Here is a 22,598-nt window from a genome sequence, read left to right as displayed (position 1 = left end):
CGCTGGCTAAACTTGTCTATCTCGCTATCTCCTAGGCACCTCATAATTAACTAGGCTATGCCTTCTCAGTGCGGGCAATGTCTCCCCTAAGGGAGTGAAAATTGGTTCTTGGGGAGGGTGAAGGACATTTTAGACATTATACTGGCCTGAGGCCCTCCAAAGCACACCCTACCCTACAAAATCTTATTTCTTAGCACTTAATGTCTCTTGTTAATTAAATTTAAATCTAATTTCATCCCTCTCCTTAGGAGGGTGCTAATGGAAAAAAAAAAAAGGTTGAGAAACACTGAAGTAGGCCAACACAGAGCTCGTGAATACCCCTACTCTCCAAACCTGATTCTCCATCCCATTAGACGTTCCACCAATCCCTTTTGGCTCAAGCCAAAAATCTAAGACTTTTCCTTGACTCTTCCTTCCCTCCCTGCATACAGTTTGTAACAGGTCCATTTGACCCTACCTCCAAAATATGCCCCAAATCCTCCAATCCTCTTTCTCTCCCCAGTGACCACCTGAGCCCAGGCCACAGCCATGTCTTGCCTGGATTATTCCAAAGGCTCCAACTGGCCCTCCAGTTGGCACTGTTTTCTCCTACTCTCTATGCTCTGCATAGCAGCCCAACAGTCTCATAAAAACATAAGTCAGTGATGCAATTTCTCCAGTTTAAAGCTTCCAGCAACTTTGCATCTCAAAAGTAATCCCTGACATAACATTAAGACCAAGCTTCTCTCTGCTCCTTGTATTCTGTGTTCGTATCCACTCGAGAGCCTTTGTGCCACCTGCTCTCTCTGATTAGGACACTCTTCCATCTACTTATCATTTAGATCCCAACTCCACTGCGACTCCCCTGGAGAGCCCTTCGCTGAGCTCCTGGTCTAAAGAGTCACCTGGCCTTGCCTATCACAGCCTCCTATCCAAATTCTCTGAATGATCCTCATCACCATATGGTTATTTTCCAATTTGCCTCCTGCATTTTAAAAAAAAATTAAATAAACACAAATCTTAGAATAATTTTAGATTTACAGAAAAGTTGAAGAAGAGTTCCAGTATATACTCCTCACTCAGTTTCCCTAGTTGTTAACAACTTACATTCCTCTGCTACATTTGTCACCATCAAGGAACCAACACTGCCTCATTGCTATTAACTAAACCTCACAGTTTATTCAGATTTCACTAGTTTTCTCCTAATATCCTTTTATTGTTCCAGGATCTCATCCAGGATACCACATTATTTGTAGTCTTCATGTTTCTTTAGGCCCCTCTTGGCTGTGACAGTTTTATCAGACTTTCTTTGATTCTTGATGACCTTGACAGTTTTGAGGAGCACCAGTCAAGTATTTTGCAGAAGGTCCCCCAATTTGGGTTTGTGTGAACTTTTCCTCATGGTTAGACTTAGGTTTATTAATTTACTTCTTGGTCTGTTTCTTGTCCGTCTTTCCGCAGTGCCCCATCCCCCAAATGCCCCTGGACTCTGACAGCTGAAACATGTAGAGCTCCTGGAGACTGGGTCTGCTCTGGCTTGTTCATTCTATGTCCCCAGCCGGAACAATGCCTTTCCCACAACGAATTAACAATAAATAGGCACTGACGTGTGAGCAAGAATATACACACACACCACAATCTCAGCCACAGGAAAGTTTCCCACGTTATAGAGTATCTTACAAAATCACACACACACATCTGTGGGTGTGACTGAGGGTTTCATGCTGGGTTAAAGACGTTCATGTGTAGTTAAGATAAAAGCTCCATCTTCTGTCTATTTGCAACATCTTTCTCTCAGTGTACTTTTAGAAAAGTCTTCATTTTTAGAGGTACCCAATTCTTCGCTATTTCCTGGTTTGGTTTGGTTTTATACAGATACCATGCATCTACTGCAGGCCAGTTATTTGCTTTACAGTATCTTCTGAAATATTCACTGCAAGCCATTATTACTCTCATTCCAGGAATGAGGAAGCTGAAACCCAAGGAATTAGTGGACTCGCCCAAGGCTATGTGATTTCTAGCCTGAGCCTTGGGCTAATCTCTCCACGGCTTCTATGTCCATCCACTCACTGCCTCTTGGCTTTGCCTCCTCGACCAGCAGTGTGGATGAGAGGAGTTTACTTCAACACGATATGCATCATATGTCTCAGATGGAGGAAAGATACACAAATCCCAAAGGAAAACAATGCATGAAAAGCCAGTGAAAGGATGAAAGTAACGGAAACTGGAACAGAGGGATCTCAGCAACTGTAAGAACATGAGGAATATGGAGGAAACGGGGTGAGAAGTGAGCAGTGGCTAGAAAGGAGGGAACGTAGGTAAGGAGACAGGGGTATCCAATGGCTATTATTCATGGAATGAAAAGTAAAGACACCCCAAGTAGTTATAGAAAGTGTAATTTTTGCAAATGCAGATTGCCAAATTATGAAGTCTGAGAATTGGCAAACTTGAAAGCTCTGTGTTATTTTCATCCCTTATTTGTTCCCTTTGTTGAGGATTTCCGGACGACCAGAGACATCTTTAGATATCCTTCTAAATATCCATTCAGTAACAAGTATTCTTTTCTTTTTTTCTTTGGTGAGGAAGATTGCCCCTGAGCTAACATCTGTGCCCATCTTCCTCTATTTTATATGTGGGACGTGCCACAGTATGGCTTGATGAGTGGTGTGTTTGTCCGCACCCGAGATCCAAATCTGCGAACCCTGGCCCGCTGAAGTGGAGTGCGTGAACCCAACTACTACACCACTGGGCTGGCCCCCAATAACAAGTATTCTTTAAATCCCAAATTTGTGTGCAGCTCCATGATAGGTGCCAAGCTGACCCTCTGCCAAGGGGGAGAAGACCTGTCATTGAAAAGTTCAACTTTGAAGCAGAAATGGGTATTTCAAGAAGAAGATAAGCCTAGAAATACAAAGGGAATTACTTTACAGAAATGAAGACCTGAGTAAAGTGAAATTTAGCAATGAGACAGAAGAGGATCTAAAAGAGATGGAGTGATATACACAACATCTTCATGACAGGACCTAAAGATGCTCTCCTGCTACCTATGGGGTCACTGCACCAAACCACTGTGAGCTTCCCAAAGCATCCTAACGCAGTCAAAAGTTTAATTAAACAACTAAATTGATAAATATTCCCTTTATAAGCAGCAGAGCCACAAAGAAAAGATCAGAGTGAAAAGGAAGCATATCTGGAAACGTCCAGGCTGCAGGACAGTGTGGCGTCTCCCCTTCATCACAGCAATGCCGCGTGACTGTGGGTGCAGTGCTCTGTCCTTGCTTCCCAAACCTCGCTCCAGCCTCGGGCATGCCCCGGCTCTGGAAGTACACGACCTTGACTTGTCCCTCACAGACCAACTGCAAATCAGGAATCCCATCAGATAAAAATAGTTCCCCTTGAGTCTCAACTCAAGAATTTTGACTAGTCTCAAGACAACCACTGCAAAGTCTGCCACTAACTTTGGGGGCCTTTGGGGTCACACAGGTGATCTTTCACAGTGGATCCCATACATAGCTGACCCGAGGCTGATCTGAAGCTACCAGATCCTTCTTCCTCTTCCTCAAGCCCAGAGTTCTGAGATGCCCACAGCCCTGGAGGCTTTACTAGGTTCCGGAAGCTGCTTGCTTAAAGGGTGGGTTGTTTCATGGACCCCAGCACCTTGACAGGAAGGTCACAGCTCCTCCTACAGGAGTCCTTCCTTGGCCCCGGGGGGCCAGGTCATTCTTCCTCCAGGAAAGGATTTTGGCTGTGCCTCTCCCCAGCTCTGTAAATTGAACAGAAGCCAGCCATGCAGGAGATTTTCTTTCCAAAGCTGCACAGATTGAACAGGAAGATGGAGGGTGCTGTCCAGCGACAACACCGCGGCCAGCAGCACAGAGCAAATTCTCCTTTGGGGTCCCCAGTCGGCATGGGTCTGGCTTCCTCAGAACAACCGTTGTTGCCTGGGGTGGCAGAGAACTCAGGTTCAAGGCCACCAACACTGCCAGACAAAAAGAGTATAGGGCAGTCAGAGGACGTGAGCTTCATTCACCCCAGGAAGACCACAATGGGGAACACGCCTCAAGGGATGCAGAGAACAGCCTCCTGGGACCTCAGAGGGAACTGCGCAACAGTAGCTGGACCCGGTCCCCATCCTGCTCACCAGCAGAATCAGAGACAGGGCCAAAGCGAAGGCCGATTCCCTCTTAGGTCAGTGGAACTGGACATGAACAGCGCTTAAAATACAAAGTCATTCCAGCCCACCCAAGCAGGGTGGGGCCGGGCTTTCTCAGGGCAGGAACACACTGAAGCACAAAACTTTGCCACCTGTGGTCCACACCATGGATTTATCTCCATCCACTACCCCAGATCCCTGGCACTGCAGAGAGCTTGATGCAGACAGCTCGGCATGCTGCCCCTCCTGCAGGGCCAGCTCACCTGACAGAGGAGAGAAACAGGGCCAGAGCCGCCAGAGCTGCCCTGCTCTCCAGCCTCCCAGAGCTCGACTCCTGCAACCCACTCATTCAATAATAATCACCAGTAATAATAATCACGAGGAGGGGGACACTCCCTCCAGCCTTTGTGCAGTGTTACTGTTTGCTAGGCACTTGGCATCCACCATCATGAATCTTTCCAGACGGTTATTAATCCACAGGTGGCCCGGGGAAGCCACACCACTCTCCCAGGCCACCCGACTCGCAGGGGCATGTGTGAACCACGGTCTGTCCAACTCCAAAGAGGCCGTGCTTCTCCCTCTACACAGTGAGCGCCTCACCTGACCAACCTCCGCGACCGTGGAAATATTAGCAGGGAGTCAGCATCTACTTTTCTGTCCTGACTTTGACCCAGGGGACCACAAAGAAGTCCTGTGTGGCTTCTCCAAATCTGACACTGAGGACATGTTCTATTATGTAAAACAAACCAAAATCAACCCCGCCTCCCCTCTAAGGACAGCAAGAGGAAACTTCCTTAGAAATTGGTGTCAGGGAAAAGTAGGCCTCCCCTGGAGAAAGAAGACATTTCCTTTCTGATCAGACCCCAAGAATGATGAACTCACACTGTTCCTCATTTGTCTGGGCTTAGAGACGGCTGGGAGCAAATTGGGGTGCTTCCCGACGTGCCTGCCTTATGCTGGAGTCCCATAGGGTTCCCTGCAGCCCCTCCTTCCCCCAACAACCCCCATCTCACTACATGCTTACTTTCAAGTGTCATGTTGTATATATAGTTTCTTTAAACTGAAAAAGTACCCCAATGCATCTTATAGGCAGATTATCAGTGATAAGCAGGACATTCCCCTTCTCTACGTTTTCCTCCATTTTAGTAACTCACTTCATAATGCACTGAAAATGGGGGAGCTTAAGGTCCACGAGAGAGCACCTAACTACTTGACAAATGCTGCTCAGAAATGCCAGGTCGCATAAATTACATGCAAAGCGTGTTTACCTCCAACGGTATCTCATCAAGGAGAAGCACTCCGTTCTCTCTAAATCAAGTTTAATTCGTAGGTTTAATATCAAAAATAAAGGAATCTATCCAATATTCAGCTTGCTTATATTCCATTTCCAAATCATCAGCAGGTTAATAGCTAATTAGAAACACCTTCCATGTGATGTGCTGCAGCCTCAGATGGGAATGAGAGCAATAACACGCAGTTTGAAGAATCAAATCAGATTCCTGATCCCTCAATCCCAGGGATGTTGGAGAAAGCAGCGAGGAGGCCAGCTCCTGCAGGGCAAGGACTGCGGGGCTTCCAGAGAAAGGGCCGGAGCTGCCACCTGTCAATGCTTCCACCGCCGCCGAGCCCTGCGCAGCCATGGCAAAGGTGTGCAGGACAGAGGTGTGGAAAGCTCCCAGAAGCAAACCCAAACTGGGAGGTATCTATGGCTCAGAGCCCAGTTCTACAAAACACTCACCCACCTTTTCAACACATACAGTCCATCCCACTGCATCACAGCTGAGGGGTTCAATCTGATAATTTAGGATTTTCTAGCTCTTGCAGAAAACCCCACTCAGTGTTCTTCCCCTGAACACAGTGAATCAGGAGAGAAGGAAGTATAATCACAGAAGAGGAGAGATAGAGGGGGCTCCACTAACCTCCTCTCCCAACCTCCACATCCCAAGCAGCCCCATGTTAGGGATGCAACAGCAACAAATCAGACAAAATGGGGAAAAGATCTTATCTGCTGCGAAAAATAGATTGCATGCTGAGAAAAGTGGCAAGTGCTAAAAAGTTACCCATAGGGTCAGACAGTAAGATCTCCTTCCCCTTCTGGGGACGATTAATATTTATATTCACAAATATTAACACTTAGCGCTATCTATCCCTTCCTAAGATCCTGAGTCTCCATGACACGGAGTCGATGGACACTGGATCCTGAGCATGGAGAACGGCTTGTAACGTCTCTGATATAGCAACATGGGGAGAGCCTTTTGGAGCAGAGTTTTTGTTTTGAACCATTAGAATCTACTGAACTGAAAAGACCAAGCTGTCAGAGTTCATTTTCTTCCTATGTCAACCAAACTGTAGAATAACACAAAATATTTCACTTTACAATATAATTTGTATCTTCAATTTACTTGCAGCTCTGGGAATTTGACAGGTACAGTATTAAGTAAAAACTCTCCTCTGAAGTCTTATTGGAAAGGTTAACACAACACAGCAAGCTCCGGCAGACAGCAGCCTCCCTGCAGCTTCCAGACTCGCCGTTACGATGCCGGCTCGTGGGTACAGACTGGGAGCTCCTGCATACATTTTGTGGTAAATTTAGAACAACTTTCAATTAAGGAAATCCACTAGCTAACAGATCTTCAAGAGAATAAGAGGTATTATTTGTTCACTGTATAACTACATCCAGAATTATTTCTTTGTGCATCCAAATATAAAAAGGGTAACTGCATTTTACTGCTGGAAAAGAACTGCTACAAAAGTATGTGATGTATTTTATCAGTTGACTTTGCAATAAAGAGCATTTCCCACTGACAGTTATTCCTCCAGCCAGACAGTCACTCAACCACTGTTTGCTGAGGAGCTGCTATATGCCAGCAGGGTCACTGCGCACTGAGCAACCACGAAGATGATGAGTGATTTCCCCCACGTGGCATCCAAGATGCACACACAAATGTACAGAATTCCATGAAAACATGGTCAGTGACATAGAAAAGCATCTTATATGAGTAAAAATATGTAGAAGATGCCACAATCCTATTGACATTTTAATTCTATGGAAATTATATTAAACATTATTATCATTTCTTTATAGTTCTGAAAATGTACTATATATGTGAATTTTTAAAAATTTAAGTTTTCCATTGTCAGGCTTTCCTGAAAATGGAGACAAAATATTATCCAATTTTATTTCCGATTTTGTGTCTAGAAAATAGCAGGAGTTTGATAAATAACGGTGTAATTCCATGTTCGGTCTTCAAGATGATTTCATTTCAAAAGCTGCATTTCATGGAGCTTCCATATAGAAAGAATGGAAAGCCTTGCTATCTGGATGGTCACCATGCTTGTGATGACCAATTCACTAGCAGGAAGTCCACTCAGTTTCTTCCTACAAGAGTCTTCAAAAAGAGTTTTTTTAAAGAAATTTTTTTAAATAAAAAATTTTAATGTCAACCAACAAAACCACTATTAAGAGAGAGAGAGAAAAGTCACTGAGGAGGGAAAGATATCTGCTACACACATACCTGAAACAAGGTTCTTATTCTGCAAGCACAGAAGAAAAATAGGATAAGGGGTTAATATCCAAAATGTATACAACTCAATCACAAGAACACAAGCAATCAGATTAAAAAATGGGCAGAGGAACTGAATAGACCTTTTTCCAAAGAAGACACACAAATGGCCAACAGGTACCTGACAAGGTGCTCAACATCGCTAATCATGAGGGAAATGCACACAATGAGATATCACCTCACATCTGTTAGGATGGCTATCATCAGAAAGGGAACCCTGGTGCACTGTTGGTGGGAATGTAAATTGGCACAGCCACTATGGAAAACAGTATGAAGGTTCCTGAAAAAATTAAAGATAGAACTACTACACGATCCAGCAATCCCACTTTTGGGTATATATCAAAGGAAACAAAAACACTATTTTAAAAAGATATCTGCACTCCCATGTTCATTGCAGCATTATTCACAAAAGACAAGACATGGAAACAACCTAAGTATCCATCGAAAGATGAATAGATAAAGGAGATGTTATATATATATCACGGAATATTATTCAGCCACAAAAAAGAAGGAAATTCTGCCATTTGCGACAACATGGATGGACCTGAGGGAATACATGCTAAGTGAAATAAGCCAAGCAGAGAAAGACAAATACTGTAGGATCTCACTTATATGTGGAATATTAAACGAAAAACAATGAACTTCCCCAGAAGAGACACTTGCTAATGTTTTCCACATGTGTCCTATATGCCAGGCACTAGCAGGGGCAGCCCTGGGATCTACATTCATGGCATTGTGACCCCCACGCCTACCCTGCTCCCATCACCAAGAGAACCTGAGCCACGTCCATGGGGATCTGCTTTAAAGCTGGAGCACATGGCAGGAAGTCTTGGGGACAACTGCCTCCAGTTCTCAGGCAGCACCCTAACACATGAAAGATCAGCTCTGGCATCTCCAGGGGACGGCTGCTATTATCTATTCTAAGGGGTGCTGGCTTTGCTGGGGTCATGCAACAGAGAAGGGTGGCTGAGAAATGTGGAAATAAAGAGGATCAATGAAATGAATCACATATATTTCTGTTAATTACTTAACATCACTGAGACTCAGTTTTTGCATCCATAAAATGGAGATATTATTGACATCTTGAGTCAAATGATTCCTTGTGATAGGGGGCTGTCCTGAACATGGAAGGATGTTCAGCAGCATCCCTGGCTTCTACCCGCTAGATGACAGTAGCCCTCATTCCACCAGTTGACAACAAAAATGTGTCTGGACATTGCCTAATGTCCTGTAGGGGGCAAAATCGTCCCTGGTTGAGAAACACTGAAAAGGAACCTCAGACAATTCTGGCAAAGCAGCACTCAGAAACATTGGCTTCCTCCTCCTCCTCCCATTCTAGACTTAAATTAAAAGCTTAACATCAGAGTGTCTTATACTGCACAGGCTTTCTTCTAAGTCCCAGGAGCGTTGGAGGTAAAAATGTAGGATGGAAGGATCTGGAGAACAACCTTAATTAATAAAATGTATTGCCTCCATTCTGTTTTGCATTAAGAGAAGTTTCACGCATCACACAGAGAGGGCACTTGGCTCCATTCCTTGTGAAGTGAAGTACGTCCTCCAGGATTAAGTGCCAGCAGAACGGCGTTGTCAACACCAGCCAGGAGCTCACAGCAAAGTGTGCGCCGGCTCTGAGAATTCTTAAACAGACTTTGCCCTTTCAAAACTTTCCTCCAAAGCCAGCTTCCCTAAATAAGAGCTCTGGCTAAGAGCTCTTCATCACTGCCATTCCTTTGAGAGTAGTTTGATTTTTCATCTCTGAATTAAATAAAAAGGCAATTTGAATAAAACACAACTGTATAAAATATCTATGCTATGTGCAACAAATTGGTTATAAACAACCAGATAAAATCTGAAATTATTTGTTTTAATTTAAGGCCAAGCTTAATTATTAAGCCAGGAGCAAAAGCAAGCATGCCATAGAATAACTGTACAGAAAATATTAAAATAATTTATGAAAACACCATAAAGGATAAGCAGAACTCCGACTGGCAGCAAAGCACCATGCACATGAGGTCCTTCTCCTGACATGGGATCCACAGCAACATCACTAGATCCAAGTCAATATCCGTCTTGAAATTCCAGGGCTTCAAGATGGCCAACTCAGCCCCAGAGGAACGTCTTGTGTGTGTCTCAGGGAGACTAGGCAGAAATGTACTCAAGTGCAACCCAGGTCGGCCCAACCAAGGAGGTAGGCCTGTGCCTCAGCACCCGAAAACTCGGGTCTGAGCTGCAAAACGTCTCAGGCCAACGTCCTTGGAGAGGATGAAGGTTCAGAGAGCATTATTACTAAGTGTGTGAGCTGGGTAAAATGCAGGCATGCTGAGCTCTAGGGAAATTTTCATTCCAGAATGTTTTCATTATACTGACTTTGAATTCCTATTTCTTCACTGAAAAACAATATTTATTTTTTTTCCTTTTGGTCCTTAGCTAGTTGTGTTGTGACAGCGTTGGTGTCACAGCTTCCATATAGTGTTTCAAAGGAAAAAATGATTCTTAGGTGTGCTTAAAATCTTCAAGCCATTTGGTATGCAAAACCTCAATAGGAAACCATAAATTTAAAAATAAATTAAATTAAAAGTAACAACATCAACTGAAACCCCAGGCTTCAAAGAAAGGAAAAAAGATGTTGAGAAGAAATAATCCAACAGTCTCTTGAGTCCAAAATGCTTTATATCTGTGCTTTCAATATGCACAAAGATTTTAGCCGCATGCCCTTTCTCGGGAGAAGTGTTTCCTGGGAAGGAGACTGAACAGGAATGAAAACACACAGTCCTCCCTGACTCAACCATTTTGAGGCTGTGGCTGGTGCCAAGGCCCTTGAGGCAGACCCCCAGCAAGTGGGGACCTCCACCTCTCTCTCTCCCAACCTAAGGCAAATGGTACATCTTCTCTGATCCAAGCCCAAGGCACAGTGCTGGCAAGGACTAAAATTCTTCCACAGCAGTGAAGCCAAATGGCAATGTACCTGCAAACAGCCTACCCTGCAAATTTGCTTTCTGAGCATTACCATGATTTATCCCTAAGAAACCTGGCTTCTTAAGGGCGGAATCCCTTTCCAAGGCTTAAGGCCCTTTCCTGTCCTGACTATACGCCAAATTAATTTAGGCAAAAACATCATTGAGCTTGCCATCCTGGACTCTGATACATCTGATGGATATGGCATATGAGTGGGAAATGTATTACATTTAAAAGGAGAGTAATGCTTGGTTACTAAAATATGCATGGAAAATTTACCTTATGAAAGGAGCCACACATGATTATAACTGCGCAAATATGTATTATGTACATCAGGTTGGTGGAAACATAATACACTACATTAATGGACTGAGGAAAACACTTGCTGGTCGAAGGATGCCTGAATCACAGGTGAGAGGAGACATAGAAGAGGCCACACAGAAAGGAGCCAACGATGTAGTCAAAAGGGGATCAAGAATGCAGATGGTGCAAACATCATCACTCTGGGACAGTCTCCACATGCCCATGACCAAAAATATGAGTAACACCTAGACACATGAAATAAATAGCAACATGGTCTCACAAATTCCAAGTTGGAATGCAATTTCAGCGTTTGAAAGGACAAATGGACAAATATAAGATTAACTTGATTCCAGATAAAGTAGTTTTTGATTGGTGGTCTCCAGTGTTTAAATGGTGAACATCTAGACAAGACTAAATCAGGCAGGTCAGCAAAATCCTCTACATTCAATACGCTAGTCTTTCAGACAGGTCCAAGTATGACCAACCTCGGTTATGGCCAACATGCTGACTGGTAACATCTTAAGCATTTCAAAACTGAAATACTAATCTCTTCCATTTTCTGTGGGCAGAATTATGAGTTCTCAACTGATTCCTTAACCATGATATTCTCTTGCTCAATGTGTCATATACAAGGATCTACATCAAAAATTGTCAGTCTCCCCTGACAAATTGCAAGGATCTTCTTTATCATCCAGTGAGAATTTTGCAATCCATTATATCTTCCTTTTTCTTTTGTCTTCCAGGCAGCTTCAAGTCTTTTGACTTCTAGAAAGCTTCACATTTTCTCTATAGTTTTACATGTTCTATTTTATATTCATGGTCTATGAATCATTCCTTGTAAAACATACCAAGTCCTGTATGAAAGTGTGTAGCATATAAACCACAAATTATAAATATAATCTCCTTTAAGCCCCAGCTTAATCTGAAAGAGAGCAGGAAGTATGAGGCACAAAATCTACGCTAATAGAGAGGGACACTTGAGAATGGTTGATAATCACAGTTGCAAACTACAATAGCTCGGAGGAAGTAAAAACGTCGATTTTGGAAGTAAAAATGTCGATTTCATTTATTTTTCATCCTGAGAGAGAAGAACACAAGCAGCAAGGCCTAGTGAGAATCTGAATCAGGGTAGTTCAATTTTTAAGAATTCTGTTGCAAGTCTGAATAGTTCACAAATGTAGGAAAGGTTTTGTTCCTTGCTATGCAGTCAATAAGAATAAGAGAGTCTAATTCTAAAAATTTGAAAATTATACTCAGTCCTGCCCCCTTTTTCACCCACTGCACACTGTAGAAATGCCTTTCTCAAGTCAAATTAAAGCAGTTAATAACAAATGCTTACTTCAAGATGGGAAAGGAATTCAGTCAAACCAGTAGACTCATTTCCTACCAGGTCACTCCTATGCCTTAAAATTCTAGTCAGGGATTATTCATGTACAAACACCCTACTGGGATGAATTCAAGCCCTAAGACTAGAAGAAAGACACAGAAACTCAACCAAGTTTACGACCAGAGAGAACTCTTTGATAGCCACACATGACTCTTCAACATTAGACTATGCTATGCTGACCTCAAAGCGTCAATGAAAAATTTAGATAATGACTTCACTGATGGATGCTAGCTCTTATATGCTAAACAGTGCAAGCCTGTGCTTCCAATACGACCTGAGATCTTAAATGGAAACTTAGCATTTGCTTCCCTCTGGGAAGATTATAAAGCGCTTCTGGATGCTAACACACAAGCACACTTCTCCTGTATCTGAACTGTGCTTATCTTAAATGTCATCTTGCTGTCTGGCACTATCATATCCTAGAGCAGAGCTATAATGCCAGGCCATCGCCAATCAGTTACTATCTTGAACACAGCAACCAAGTGACTACTGTTCTTTGGGGTATTCATTATACCCTATAACTTTGATTCCTGATTTACAAGTTTTTGCACCAAAACTAATAGGCACTATCTTTAATTACATTTTACAAGCCCCATGTATTGCTGGGACAAAGCTGAATAGTTGACAAAGCTGCTGGGACAAAGCTGAACAGGCATACAAATATTTAAGAGACCACAGAGGCTGATTTTGTCCATTTCTAAGCTGTGGGTGGTAAAACTGCATGTCCAGTTGTGCCATTAAAACTTAAATACAGACTCTGGAAGCTTCTGGGAATCACTGCTTATCCTACTAAGGCAAGGAAGTCTCTAATGCATGCCAGGAGAAGGAGCAGGGAAGTCTGGCAACATAAAAGATATTAAGCTATTAAGTTATAGGCAAAAAAAAAAAAAGGCAACTAGATAATGACAGAGAAACAATGTTATATGGCATCTATGTAATTTCTACAGGAATGACTTTATTACAATATTAGTGAGACTTTGTTCTTCTAGAACTTCACAGTAGGACTCCATAAAGCTCAGTAATGAATGGCACCCTCTTTACTAGCATATACGTCTAATGGCACCAAAAAGGTAAGTAGGAATGTCTTGACTTCTATGCTTATAATTCACTTAGGTAAGTAGTAAGGTTTGTGGAGAAGTTGTGCTTTAAGGACACTAGGATTAAAAACAAAACAAAACACTCTCTTTGGGAAATAGGAGGCCTACTCAAGGTGGCAGGGTGGTTTATGGTGTGGGGCAGGGGTAGACAGCCTGTATTTAAGTACCGGCCCTACCCCTTCCCAGCTGAGTGGTTTTTGGCAAGTTACCAAACCTCTATACCTCAATTTCCCCACCTGTAAAGTGGGCATAGAAACAACAGCTATCTCAGAGTGTCACTGAGGGTATTAAGGACACGATTACATGCAATATCCCCATAGCAGTGCCTGGCACATGGAAACTATGCCACACGTTGGGCCCTCCTTAGCCCTTGAATGCAAATGCAGAACAGATCACAAAGGTCAGCACGTTAAATAAACAATTAAAGAAGCTCTTCACTGTGAAACTGGCATTTAAGCAAAGATGTGAAAGAAAACTGAAGGGTCACCAAACCACACGTCTTGAGATGGTTTTAAGTTTTACCTAGTTGGCTGCATGGAGGCAACACCTTCTCCAAACACCCAACTGACTCAGCTTCTAAAAACCAATTTGTTTATTCAACAGAGAAGCAGCATTCAGGGCAGGGGGATGCAAGAGTGAAGACTACAGTTATCATGGCCCAAATTTTGATCAGAGTCTAAAATGTCTCTTTCATGGAATGCGCTTCTGCTATCCACATTGGCTTGGGAATTGTTCCTGCGGACTGTGTCAACCGTGATGGGAATGCAGATTTGTTTGGGCTTCTCAGAATCAGAAGCTCTGAGAATAAAAGTTTCTTTACTTGACACCAACAAATGCACACACACACGTACGTGGACACATACACACACGTATAGGCACACATATACCACAACATGCATGCAAAAACTCTCAGAAGCATGTGTGCACACACACCACACACATACATGTGTGCATGTACACACACCATACACATGCACACACACACCACATATGCACACACACCACAAACCCTTAGGAAGCGCCGATGGAGTAAACACTGTTGGCTGGAGACTTGGCCTCAGAGTACCAGAATGCTTGATTAGACAGTTCCGTACAACATTTTGCAAACAACATAAAATAAGCCATAGGAATTTCACATTCAGAGTGTTTCCCTTATCAAGGTGTCTTTTAAGGCTGTAGCCTATGTGCACACCGAACAAGAGAACAGGATGGACTTCCGGCTCCAGACTTCAATTCTATTATCACCTACACCAGACTTTATCCTCAGAAGTCTCCATTGCATCCTTTGCTGAAAGGATACAGTAAACTGTGGCTTCTCCCTTGTAGTTTCCTTTCCCAGAAAACAAAACTCTCCTCCCCGTGGCTGAGATGCAAAGGCTTGGGTCCAGGATGCCACTAGACACCTGCATCTCTGCCATGCAGCTGGGCCCTGCAGAGGTGCACTGGTGAGTAGGGACACGGCGACAGGTCGGCTCTGGTGTGCGGGGGATGCACAATTCCAGTGAGCCCAGGTCAAGCCACTTCCTCACCCCAGGAACAATAAGACATCCTGGGAGACGCTGGACAGGGTCCCAGAGAAGGAAGTGCAGAACACAGTGCTCCATGCCATGAGCCACAGACCACGCGGCTTTTACCCACATGCAGTTTGGGGGCAATGCTCAGATACTTCAGGGTTGACGGTAGGAAGCAGGTGATGGAGTAGTAGGAAGAAGGAATGATGCATCGATAATGTTAAAACTGAAAACAGACCCTCAATCATCATAAAAGCAGCAAAAAAATAAATAGAGTGTGGCTGTACCATCCTCGATGAGTGACACTTTACCTTGGTGGGAGCCCTGGGAGTAGGGGCACCAAGTCATACAACTTCAGGGAACTGACCACATCTCACCTTTGCAGGAGCAGTGCCCCCCAGGTGTGGAACAGCAGGGCATGGGTGCCAGGACATGGCCACTCTGCAGGGGAGATGGAGAGCAGGTCAAGTCCACATGTGGGGTCAGGAGGCAGAGAATGGGGTCCATACCCACCGCCTCCCCTACTCTGCCCTGATGCAGCAGCGCCCTCCAGTTCTGGTCAGCAATGTAACGGGGTCTGTGGTTTCCTTACTGACGTGGCAAGTTAATCTGCTCAGTCTAGTTAAAATGCAGAAGCCACGAGTTACTTTATGGCTAGACAGCAACGAGTGGTCTGTCACTTTTGGCTGTAGCCCGTAGCAGAGCAAGGAGGCTTTGAGTCTACATGTAGATCCAGGACAGTTGCTTTTATTTGTTTTGTTATGTGAAAAACAGGCCATTAAAAACCCAAACACTGCAGCTCTTCAGAGTAATTCTAAATTGTCACTTGCAAAAGTTAATCCTGACAGAAAAAAAGGAAGAGAATATTAGTGGTTTATTTTAAGTCTCTGATTTTCTAGATGATTCAGATGCCAACAGAGCCATGTGAATAATCTAAAGTCACACAGTAGGTGCGAACGCAAGAAGCTGAGGCCAGGAACCCCTGCCCCGATCCCCAGGCCATGACCATGACGTGTCTCTCATGGCCAGGAAAGGCTCGTGCTGCGCGTACTTGTCCACAGGGTGGACCAAAAGCATCAAAAAAAGGGCAAAGCCATCAGGGAAAATGCAAATTAAAACCACAATGAGATGCACTCCACACCTATCACAATGGCTAAAATGAAAAACAGTGACCACAGCAAACGCTGTCACAGATGCAGAGAAACTGGATCCCTCTTACGTACCTAGTAGAACGTACAGTGGCACAGCCATAGTTTGGCAGTTTCTTATAAAGCTAAACCTGTAGTTACCATTAACCCAGCACTTGCACTTCTGGGCATTTGTGCCCGAGGAATGAAGATTATGTTCACACAGAACCTGCACATGAATGTTCATAACAGTTTTATTTGCAATAGCTCCAAGCTGGAAATAGCCCAGATGATCATCAACGGGAAAATGCATAAACAAACTGTGGTACACCCATACCGGTGAAACACTACTCAGCCATGAAAAGTAACAAACTTTATATACAATCGAACTGAATCTCCAGGGAATTAAGCAGAATGAAAAAAGGTTACATCCCAAAAGATTACATACTGTAAGATTCCATTTATACATGTTTGAAATGACAAAATTTTAGAAATAAATAAGAAATTCGTAGTTGCCTAGGATTAGGGAGGGTGGAGGTGGCACGGAGAGGAGGGTGTGTCAGAAATGGGCAACAAGTGGGACCCTGTGGTGACGGAAATGAGAAGAAAACTGGGAAAATCTGAATAAGATCGTGAATTGAAGCAACGTCAATGCCATGGTTGCGGTTGGTACTGTAATTTCACAAAATGTTATCATTGGGGGAACCTGAGTAAACTGCGTAGAAGATGTCTGTGTATTACTTCTTACAACCGCACTGTCTCTAAATCCACAGTTATCTACCCAAACACTGTAATAGGAAAGAAGGAAAGAAAAGAAGAATTCAACAGAAATTTCTTCTGGAAATCACATGCGATTGAGACCTGATGATCTTTGTTGGTGCTTACAGAAATGATAAAATCCAAGTGCTAGAAAATTACCCAACAGCCCTCACGGGGCGATGATAAATAAGCAAGGCATAAGTTTAATACTTAATAAGTCTGAAAAAAATGCTCATGATGTTTTTTAAAACTGAAATATGTGAAATGCAAACAAACACCTTTCAAAAACCTAGCATAGCGCTGAGAATTGCTTTGGCTAATAATAAACACGTGGTTAAAATGAGATGGCAAACAGTACCTCTCTGCTCTTGACAAAGGCCAAGGGTGGCTCACGTTCAGCTTTGTTTTCCTCCAGAGGGCAGGGCCCAAGTTCTTCGTGCCAGCGCCCCATGCTGGCATAAGGAAATCACCCCACCTCCAGGTCCCATTCTCCACATAACTATTTGCGTCCCAAAGGGGGCGCCCCCGTGGTGTCCAGGCAACACCACCGTTCCCACCAGACATGACTCAGGCACGTCGTAAAAGATGAGACCTTTCCTCCCTGTACTTACTTATTCTGCATCATGTTCATTATCACCCAGTCGGAAGGGTAGACGTTCTTCCCAATGAGATTCTTAAACATGATGAATGTTTCCATCAGGAAATCCTGAAATAAAAACCAAAACATTGAAACAGCCCACCAAGAAAAAGGTGAAAACCAATCCCCCCTCCTTGAATAATTACATTATAAATGACCTCACTTTTGTTAGCTGAATGAAAACATTCTAAAAAGTAATGAAGGGCCAGCCCGGTGGCTTAGCGGTTAAGTGCGCGCGCTCCGCTACTGGCGGCTCAGGTTCGGATCCCGGGGCGCACTGACGCACCGTTTCTCCGGCCATGCTGAGGCCACGTCCCACATACAGCAACTAGAAGGATGTGCAGCTATGACATACAACTATCTACTGGGGCTTTGGGGGGAAAAAAAAGGAGGAGGATTGGTGATAGATGTTAGCTCAGAGCTGGTCTTCCTCAGCAAAAAGAGGAGGATTAGCATGGATGTTAGCTCAGGGCTGATCTCCCTCCCAAAAAAAAAAAAAAAGTAAAAATAAAATAAAATAAAATAAAAAGTAATGAAGATGCATTTCATAGGAGCTGTGTGTTCCTTCTGTCTTTCTGTTTGCCTGAGCACCTCCTGTCTGGGAGAACTTTTTCAAGGATATATTCGGAAATAGTCCCTGGGTATGTCTCTCTTATATTCATAAAAAGTAAATCCCCAAATATACATTCTTACTCTTTCCACTTTTAGGAAAACACATTTTTTAAAAACATAAAATGCAAGTCATAAAATATTTCTTATATTCACTCTAAATCCATTTTTCATTATGAACAGGGCCTATCAGGTTGAACACGCTGTCTTACTATCCATTCCTTTTTCTCATGTGATTTAACAAATAAAAGGCTCAAAAAGGAACTCCTGACATCAGCTTGCTGTAAACCATTTGAGCATGTGGTCACATTGTCAGACGCTCATATATGGCAGCTACATCCCCATAAACTACTCATTATGCCTCTGCTGTCTCATAGACGACCCTCTGCACTTCATGGGTCATATCCTGCTGCCCCACCCTGCTTCCACACTGATAAGACTGCTCCTGCCATGGGGAAAGGGTACCCGTTTCCTAGGGGTTCCACCCTGTGCCTGTGGGAATTGGGAGAATTTCTTGAACCTGACAGGTTGGCACTTTTTCTGAGCTAACCTGAACAAAACAGGTGGTTATCCTGAAAGCACACACTCCAGTAGTCCACATGCTCTCCTAAGATCTGGGGCGGGAAGGAGAAAGGCAACTGAGAATTCACTTAGAAAAATGAGGTCATGGTTAGAGATTGCCAAATGAGTGGATATTTCTCAGGTATTGAATCTACTGAATCATAATTAGGTGCAATGCCTGTGAAGACCAAGGTGGTGAACAGAATTCAAGCAGCCAAGAAAGCAATTCCCAGCACAAAGTTCTAAACAAGTACTTCTTGCAAAGAGCCACAAGGTAAATTTGATAGTGACAATAAACTGATGTTCAAAGTTAAGATGCTATCTCTGCAACCTTAATAGCAATGCCGGGTTCCGGCAAGTCACATCTGCTGTGTGAGGGGTGTGGCGTGCCTCCACCGGGAATAAAAATTTGGGAAGCAACCATGATCACCCTTGAACAACAGACAGCTCCAGTCCAGGAGAGGTTAGGGACCCAGGCAAAGTCAAGCGAAAAAGTTAGCCCAATGTCCTCTAAACTTTGCTCACACGTGCCCTGACAACAGGCCTTGTGAGCAGGAATGTTCCGGGTGCCCCCCTATACGATAAATGGCTTATCTCCCCAGTTTAATTATTGAAATTCATATTTCACTCCTTAAGTTTCCCCACTTTGTCAAGAGTTTCACATTTTAATGACCAGGTTGCATATTTCGCCAGCTGAGTGTCGTAATTTAGTCACATCTCTATTTGCATGAAATTGCTGGCTTTCTTGCTGATCACTCCTCAAAGCCTAATAATTGAGAAACAGGGTCTGGTTTTTATTATTCTGGAAGAGGAACATATTTTCCTAACTCCTTGTTTTTTTTTTATTCCCTAGAGAACACAGTCCCATACTTCATTAGTATGGCTCAGCTGTTAAATTTTAGTACTTTGCTGATCAAACAAAATGCTGCATATTGTGGGACATGAGGTTTTTGCAGGGCTTCCTTGTTGGTCTGCATGATTTACTAGCCATGGTGGTGGTCCCCACCACTGCATTTGCCTAGAACGGCTGATGAGGCCTAACAGACTGTTACACTGGGATCTCCAAGTCAATGAGGGGGGTTGGAGGATTAATATGGGATATTTTGTGAAAATTTCATCATTCTATACCAACCCATTCCTGCTGCATTTTTTAGTTTGATTGTTCACAGGATGCTCCATATAATAGGTGGGCAGCTCTAACAATAGCCATCAACGTATTCCACAGGCAAAATCTTCTTGTCATAAACCCATCTGCCTCTGTCCATCCCTATCCCCACCCACTTGAATAAACGGTCACCCTTTCTCACTTGGACTGCCAGAAAGGAATCATAACTCATCTACCTATGTCCACTCTTGTCCCTCTTGGTCCCCACTTCATCCAGAGTGACCTTTTCAAATTGCAGATCTAGTCAAGGCACCAACACTTCCCCAGTCTCCACTTAATCCACATCCCCAGTGGCTTCCCAGTGTTCTTAGATTACAGCCAAAGCATCTTGACTCTCAGAAGTAGGAAATCACCATTCTGCTATGCCAAAGAAATAACTGTTTCAGACAAGGACCATCAATAGATGCTAAATTCATCAGATGAAAGACCGTCAGAAAATAGGATATTTGCCAACTTTCTGTGGATGCCGAAGATTACATGACAATTGCAAAGGGGTGTGTATCTTCACAATAGAGAAATCTGGCAGTGACTCCCTTTTAACCAAGCGATCAAACTTAACATCATCAGGAGTGGTCAGCTGGGCATTCCCAAGCTCCCAATGGACACAACAGGGAGCACTTAACACCAACTCTGAAGCACTCTTGCCAAAAGGATGAACTTGCATTTTAGACCAAGCTTCCAGTTTGCAGGACATACAGAGGGATGGAGAAACAAATTGAAAGGCATTACAAAGCAGCACTCAAAAATTCCTGAATGGAGGATAATCTGCAAAGCTATTGGCTTGGTCTCTTCAAAAAAATAAAAAAGCCATCAAATGAAGAACAAACAAGGTGATGGACTTGTTCTAGAAAAAAAGGGATTAAAGAGACACTACCAAATGCAATGGATGAATTTGGACTGGATTCTGATTTGAGGAAGCTCCTAAGGAAAGACAAGAAAGATTGGGAACAATTGAGGAAATGTGAATATAGATGGTATGAGGGGATGGCTGCTATGTTCTGAAAAGGCAATAGGGCCATTGGAGAATGTCTTCATTCTTAAGAGAAGTTTGCTAAACATTTAGGGGAGAAGCACGTTTCTCACTTCCTTAGGGATCTGGCTGTATAGATAGAGATACATAGTGATACACAGAGGAGCCAAATATGGCCAAATGCTCACAATTGTTAATTCAGGTGATAAGAATAATAATTTTCACTGTAGTATTCTTTCAGCTTTTCTGTATGTCTGAAACTTTTTTATGATAAATAGTTAGAGGAAAGAATACAAGTGAGACTGGGGGAATCAGCATGAGATCAGTAGACGGTATCAGTGCCAACATCTAGTTTTGACGTTGTACTCCAGTTTGCAAGACAGTACTAATGGGAGAAAGTAGGTACAGCATACACAGACCTCTCTGTATTATTCTTTACAGCTGCATGTGACTCTACAATTATCTTAAAATGCGAAGTTTACTCAAAAAATTAATGCTTTAAAAAATAATTTTAAAACAATTAGTGGGAAAAGAGCAAATAAATGATGTAGAAAGTTGAAAACACACAAGCAAAGAACATAAAGCTTCTGAGCATGGCCTATGGGGTCCTGTGCAGTTTGACACCCCAGCCCCTCTCTGGGCTCACCTCGGCCCCGCCCTCTCACTGCCCCCAGCACAGGCTCCTTCCTGCACAGGCGGCTCCCCCTACCTGCAGGACTCCTCCTCCTGTTCCTCAATATCCCACAATCTTCTTCTTTGCAAAAAAGGCTTCCTGACCACCTGACTCAGGCCTGGCTACTTTACAAGGACCATTCCTTTGAAGTATGGATAATTTGGGTTAGTTGGAAGGACTCCCTGATTAACTGTGATAGTCTCCACTAGCCTGTAGGGTCGTGAGAGCGGGAGCTAACTGCTCTGCCCACTGTTTTTTCCTCCACCCTACTAAACACAAAGTCATCGTTCAATAAATAGCTATTGAGTAAATTCACTGCACTGCCCAGACTCATCACCCAGTGTTAAAGCTTCATTTACAAGGAAATGGTCACAAGGAACAAAGAAACAGATGTTCAGCACGAGGCTCCTCCTCTCACTCATGACATGCTCTACACAAGCTTGCAAATCACCCTTCAGTGGCTGTTTCCCATGGAACTCAAGGCTGTTTAAGACCAGGCATGCCCAATAGCAGAATGCTTCCTAGGCAAAGGCAGGTACTTGGTTAACATTCTTGCTTTCATAATCCCCATGAGCATCCTCACTCGCCACTTCCCAGGTGTGAGATGTCACCTTGGACCACCATAGTATAGGCTGCTGGTCGACGAGCATGGACAACGTTAAGAAGGAAGGGGCAAAGGGCATGTGTCTGCCTAGTGAGACCAGGGCAGGTGTCAGGTAGGGGCTCTCAGACGGGTGGGACTGAAGCTGAATAAAGGTGGGAGGACATTCCAGGAAGAGGGCCCTGAGAGCTCAGAGACCTGCCTGACTTGGCTTCCTTAGGTAACCTACAAGTAGACAGAACTGTGGGAGGCCACAGCGCAAGGTGGGGCTGCACAGTAGCCTGTGGCTGGCCATGAGCCCTCGTTGCAGGTGAGAGGGATGGCAGCACCCTGGTTCTGCCAACCTTCGCTGTCCTTTATCCTGCATTCACTCAACCTTTAACCAACAAGCACTACTTCTACCAGCACTGTCCTTGGATAAGTCATTGTTCACTCAGTCATTCAACAGACATTTCTTAAGGGCCTCTTAGTGGGAATTTGGGACAGGTGGCAAGACAGCACTCTCTTCTGGAAGGTCCAGAGCACTCCTTATCACCTTCGATCTTACT

The 22,598-nt window shown here is 43.7% G+C and overlaps 1 protein-coding gene across 3 annotated transcripts in view; it reads right to left on the bottom strand.

Moving 5' to 3' along the window:
- Positions 1 to 22,598, bottom strand: part of DOCK1 (dedicator of cytokinesis 1) — a 505,015-nt gene that overhangs the window by 170,727 nt on the left and 311,690 nt on the right. For all 3 annotated transcript variants that reach the window (XM_014794062.2, XM_014794063.2, XM_087432851.1), the window contains one exon: positions 17,446 to 17,540. In XM_014794062.2, coding sequence (XP_014649548.1) covers positions 17,446 to 17,540 — 95 coding nt within the window. The remainder of the gene's footprint in view (positions 1 to 17,445; positions 17,541 to 22,598) is intronic.

This window comes from Ceratotherium simum, chromosome 6, assembly GCF_057802395.1.
Source record: "Ceratotherium simum simum isolate JZ-2026a chromosome 6, ASM5780239v1, whole genome shotgun sequence".
Lineage (NCBI taxonomy): Eukaryota > Metazoa > Chordata > Mammalia > Perissodactyla > Rhinocerotidae > Ceratotherium > Ceratotherium simum.
Note: the sequence above shows the minus strand (reverse complement) of the source record. Positions and strands in the feature narration are given on the sequence as shown.